Source organism: Psammomys obesus, unplaced genomic scaffold (assembly GCF_907164565.1).
Source record: "Psammomys obesus unplaced genomic scaffold, mPsaObe1.curated_primary_1811, whole genome shotgun sequence".
In the NCBI taxonomy this organism is placed as follows: Eukaryota; Metazoa; Chordata; class Mammalia; order Rodentia; family Muridae; genus Psammomys; species Psammomys obesus.
The window spans coordinates 28249179-28255178 of record NW_026585895.1 but is presented as its reverse complement, the minus strand read 5'-3'; the positions used below and the strand labels follow the sequence as shown (position 1 = coordinate 28255178).

The 6000-nt window shown below is 35.8% G+C and overlaps 1 protein-coding gene across 2 annotated transcripts in view; it reads left to right on the top strand.

Moving 5' to 3' along the window:
- The window catches only part of Galnt13 (polypeptide N-acetylgalactosaminyltransferase 13), a 614394-nt gene that overhangs the window by 555351 nt on the left and 53043 nt on the right, over window positions 1–6000 (top strand). For both annotated transcript variants that reach the window (XM_055600843.1, XM_055600842.1), the window contains exon 9: window positions 4252–4391. In XM_055600843.1, the coding sequence (XP_055456818.1) occupies window positions 4252–4391 (140 nt within the window). The remainder of the gene's footprint in view (window positions 1–4251; window positions 4392–6000) is intronic.

Sequence of the window (6000 nt, the reverse complement as noted above, 5' to 3'; positions counted from 1 at the left end):
CTATTCTAACAATACACCACATCCCACCCCTCCCCTCCCCTCCTCTCCTCTCCTCTCCTCTCCTCTCATGAATTAGGCATATTATATCACTAACTCATTTTATCAAATCTTTCTCTGACTTGTCATTTTGTCTGTCCCTCAATTAGACAGCATTGTTTGGGACTAAAGGCATGCACTAAATTCAAGCCAGAGGGATTAAAGATGTGTATTCCAGCCAGTGGGACAAAAGGTGTATACTAAGGGATTTCTGTATTCCTGCCATATCACACAGAACTAGATCTTTGGATGTGGTCTCTTGCCAGAATAGCCATGTTGCTGAATTAAAATTGCTTTACACTACATGGATGTCACTGTCTGAAACCTACTTATGCATTTGCTTCAGAATCTTCAGGATTTAACTCATCATTATACTTGCCAATCTGGAGAAAATAAAACTTTGACTTTTTAATAGTTTCAATGACTTTCCTTGGAGTATATTACTTTTCTTTTCCTGTTTGAGTGTTTCAGAGGCCTCCTGCTGAACCAGTCAAGATTTAGTTTTATGTAAGTTTGAACAATGGTATGCCTTGATTGCCTTAAGTGCCACTTAAATTCTGTCCTGTAAAACAAGGCTTGGAAGTTTATATGAAATGCAAACTCCCAGGTATGAACTGGACTAAATGAGTTAGAATGTACATTTTTAACAGGATTCTCTGATGATACAATTTTAGACCGTGTACCTATATGAAGTTAAAAAGGTAGAAAGAGACAAAAGTCTTGTCCACTCAAATTTAAAATAGTTTCTCAAAGAAAACTCATATTTGTGCAGGAGGATAGACTAGATGTTAAACATGCAAAAAACAAAACAAAACAATATGTATAGCCACAGGCATTATATAGTAAATATTGTTGTATATTGGTTATGATATCGGGCATTTTCCAGACAATATATAGTATTCATAGTAATCTGTAGCATATTATTAATGGGGTACTTTGATCTTCAACAGATGAAATTGTGTATCCCAAATTCCTATTGGAAATGATCACATGAAGCTATATTATATTATTAAGTCCAAATAAGTACAGTGGAGGAACCTGAGTAAGAGAAGGATATAGAATATGAACAAGAATGATGAGAGAAAGTATATATTTAGAAAAGTGGGTGAAGGTGAAAAGTAAAGTTGACCAAAGATATGCACAACTCAAAAGTCACTGAGCACTATACCAGAGAGAAAAAAAGGTAATTTTGAAGCTGTTGATTGGGAGTGAGCTTGACTCTTCTGAGGAGAGGCAAAGACAAAAAACAAATACAACAGGGATCCAATGATGAATAAAAAGACAAGAGACATTTGGTTATAAATATTAGGTGATGAAATTAAATTATTATGATGGAAAATCACTGAAAACTTTTGAATTGGGAAATGTCATTTGATTTGTTGATTAAACGTAGTATCCTAGGTGCATGCAGTAATGAATAATGATCAATGGGAAAATCACATATGTTTGGAATGAGATAGGAGGTACCTGCGGCGGCAGGGCTAAGACAGAAGCAATAAAAGACAGGAGATATACTGTGAAGGGAAAAACAGAGGTAGTTGCTAATGAAGTGTGTGTGTGTGTGTGTGGAAAATAATTACTTCTAGGACGTTGCCATGAAAAATTGGTAGGTATTTGGGCTGATCAAGGAAATTGAGAGCATTGGCAACGAAACAATCAGAGAAGCCAACTTTGGTCTTGACAAGTTTGAAATGCTTGCTAGAGTTCACAGTGACATTGCTGAAACTACAATTGGGCAAACTACTTTGGAGAGGTTTGGGTCAGAGATACAAGTCTGAGAAAGACTTTAGTTGTTTGCAGTCACACTGCTCAGAACACCTTCATTAGGGTTCTATATCACCGTCACTGATATAGTCAGGCAATCATGCAGACATCAGAAAGTCCTACTACCTTGTAGTTTCATGAGTGGGGACAGGCCACTATTGTACCTGCTGTAGAAGGATGCAAATCTGGAGAGGTTTGTAGCCTCTCTTCTATCTTCATGGTCTCATTTTCTAACTCCAGGGGTTTATTGGTGAGATGAAGTCAGATGTCCCAACCTAACTGGAAGGCTCTCAGAATGTGAAGATACTGTAGCATCTACTGGGTTCTGCTGGTTCTTGTGTGGTATTTCACTTCTACACAGAAAATTAAAGCTGTAGAGAAGTGGTTCTCCACCTTCCGAATGCTGCAACCCTTTAATACAGTTCTTCATGTTGTGGTGACCCCAGTCATAAAATCATCTTCATTGCTACTTCATAATTGTAATTTTGCTACTGTTATGACTTGTGTTGTAAATATTTTTGAAAATGGAGGTTTGCCAAAAGAGTCCCAACCACCAGGTTGAGAACCACTGTTGTTGGGGGAAAAAGTCTTACCAATTATTTCAGACAGGCCATAGCATTTCTGAAGTTAATTTAACACAATTATTCAAAACTAAGCTAATTGCAATGCCAAAAAAGGCAGGAAAGTACAGGTAGAAATTTTTCTTAATAATCTATTGTTCCCCTCTCCTTATCCAATCTAATGTAGCTGTTAGTGCTCTCTCAGATCTATTCTAAAGTGACATGTGAATAAATCTTCACACATGGTTTAGTCAGAAAACAGCTAATGAAATCTTTTCAGATAAATAAATCCTGGTCAGTACTGTTCATTCATAAGGTGCTGAAAAATGAGAATGCGGACATCAAGCAAGTCTTTTCAGTTAACTTCATCTACCACAAAACAAAAACAAAAACAAAACAAAACAAAACAAAAAAAAAAAAAAACTCAGAACATATATACCGCTATTGAATTAAAGCCTGGGAGGGTTCAATGCTTTCTTTCTAGAATCGAGGGCGTCTCTTTATAATCTTGAAGGCTATCTTGAAGGCATTTTTAATTGTAATAAACTTTTACTACATTAAGCCAGTTTTTCACTGATCGATAATTTTTCATCATATGACTTTTTTTTATATCTCATCATTTTAAGATTACATTACATTGTAGAAGTATGGATGAAAATACTTTAAGACAGATATTTTGTCTCTTAAAAACTCAAAACATAACAATGATGTTTTTTTGTCCAGAGACCAATTTAAATAACATTTCTTTAGGAAGGAATTGCTACTGCTCTTGGAGTTCCATCAGAATCCTCTAAACTTTAAAATAACCAAGATTCTCAAGAGGCACAGTATGCACATAATGAGATGTGGAGTGTCGTTGCTTTTGAAAAGTGTGACGTGATGATGGAATTTGTCACAGACACTGGGTGTCTAAACAACTATTGCTTCCTTTAGGGTGGCTTCCTTTTGAGGAGGTTTGTTTCATTGTAGAAGCATAATAGCCTAAAGGCTACAATTTTTTAATATAGAAATCTGGGAGTTACTAGCCATAATCATTGAGATATTTACAGAATAATGTAGGAACTGATTGCTGTCTTGACACAGTTATTTAACCATTGCAGTCAAGTAATGAACAACTCATGCGACTGTTTACTGTTTATATAAAAATTTGTAGTGTTCCTGTTTTTGTTTTTAAAAAATGTGTTTGTATGATCACTGGTAAAATTTTTATTTTAAAATGATCCACTGTCATTTGAAATAAAGTTATATAATTTAAACAGATACATGTGAATATATCTCTGTCCATTGTTTATGCTAGTGTCTTAATATTTACTTAATTATTATTTTTTCCAAGGCTTTGAGGTGATGGTTGATAACTCATAAGAGATCATAAAATCAATAAATAATGAACACAGTCTATAGTGACTTAGATAGAAGTACAAGAAAAAATAGAGCATATGTTCAGTCCATTATGAAGATCATATTTACATAAATTTTCCATAAAGTCTACTGATGGAGAATAAATGACTCCACAGGGAAAATATGAGCATTAACAACTCAATGAAGTTTTCATTAAGTGAAAGGAGACACATTAAATAGTTGAGTTAAGCTTTGCTTATTAGATACTAAATTAACACCAGTTTATATTTAGCTAATGATTTGTTAAATCCAAGAAAGAAAAGTACATTACAGTCAACATTTGCATTTCAAAAGTCATGAGCAATAAGAGAACTGTTTTTCACTTATCTATGTAATGTATTAATTGAACAGTAGTGAGAAAGCCTGAGTTAAGCCGCAGCTGTATATACAATTGAGTTTCATGGAATTATAAAGAAAGCTAATAGTAAGGTAAACAGATGGAAATAATGCTAAACTAGCAGAACTGATTTGTGTTTTTTCTAAAACATTCCAGGTGTTGTCAAAGTGGATTATGGAGATGTGTCAGTCAGAAAAACACTAAGAGAAAATCTGAAGTGTAAGCCTTTTTCTTGGTACCTAGAAAACATCTATCCGGACTCCCAGATCCCAAGACGTTATTACTCACTTGGTGAGGTATGAATTATTTATTTTGCTTAAGTTATAAATACATTTGGAAGTGGAGCAATTTCTAAGGAGCATAATATTTTTTTTCATATTATGAATAAAACGCTATAAGGGTTTTAAATGGATCTATTTTAAATTACTTCTCATTTTTATTTTTTTCAAGGACTATAAAAGTCTTCACTGTGAGAAACTGTAAAGTATGGGGAAGTTTCTTTACCAACAGACAACAGTTTGTGCCAAATGAACTTCTCTTTATTTTTTTTTCTGCGAACTCCAAATAGGTTTTGCTTCTGAGTATTATAACCATTAATATTTTCTGGATGAAAAGCAAAACTGGGATTTAAAATGCAGCAAACCTAAAACTATGTACCCACAAATTCTGATAAAATAATGTCTTTTTCAACAATAAAATATATTTTCCAAACAAAAATCTAAAACTGAAAAGTTTGTCATTAGTTATATTTTGGAAATTACCCTAAATATTTGATCAATTAAGATAGATAGATTCCATCAACTGCTCCAAAAGTCATTCAGTAAACAATAGTTAATCAATAATTCACAAGCAACATCAATAGCCTTTTAAATCAATACTCCAACCAAGGACCATGCATGGAGAGGACCTACACCCGTTGTCAGAGCAGCCCACAGGCTGCTCAGTTTCCAAGTGAGTTTCCTTGTAAGGGTTACAGGGGCTATCTTTGACGTGAACTCAGTGGCCAGCTCTTTGATCACCTCCCCCTGGGGGTTGCAGCCTTGCCCGGCCACAGAAGAAGATGATGCAGTCAGCCCTGATGAGACCTGATAGGCTAGGGCCAGATAGAAGGGGAGGAGGTTATATCCATAGATGGTCCTTGAACTTCTGCTCGGATGTGGCCCATGGTAGCTCAGTAACCAAGTAGTTTTCCAAAGTAAGGGGAACACGGACTATTTCTAACAGGATTTCAAAAGCAGGCTGTTTGACCCCCCCCTCCCCCCCGGGAGGAGCAGTCTGTTAGGCCACAGAGGAGGACTTTGCAGCCAGCCCTGAAGATACCTGATAAAACAGGGTCAGATGAAAGGGGAGGAGGTCCTCCCCTATCAGTGGACTTGGAAAGGGGCAGGGAGGAGACCAGGGAGGGAGTGTGGGGTTGGGGAGGGAATGAGGGAGCAGGATACAGCTGGGACACAGAGTTAACAAAATGTAACTAAAAAGAAAATAATAATAATAATAATAATAAAAAGACTCTTATAAAAAAAAAAAAAGAAGGGGAGGAGGTCCTCCCCTATCAGGGGACTAGGGAAAGGGCATAGGGGAAGAAGAGGAAAAGTGGGTTGAGCTGGGAAGAGATGAGGGAGGGGGCTGTAGTGGGGATACAAAGTGAATAAACTGTAATAAATAAATAAATAAATAAATAAATAAATAAATAAATAAATAAATAGATAAATAAATAGAAATTTAAACAGTAAAATATGAGTATCAGCATCTGCTTTGATACCTTACTGTTAGAGTCTTTCAGAGGCCCCCTGTGGAAGGCTCTTGTCCTTTTCCCTGTCTTCTCCTACTTCTGATATCTATCCTGTTTGCCCTTTTGAATGAGGATTAAACCTCCCTATTAGTGGATTAGGGGAGAGACATAGT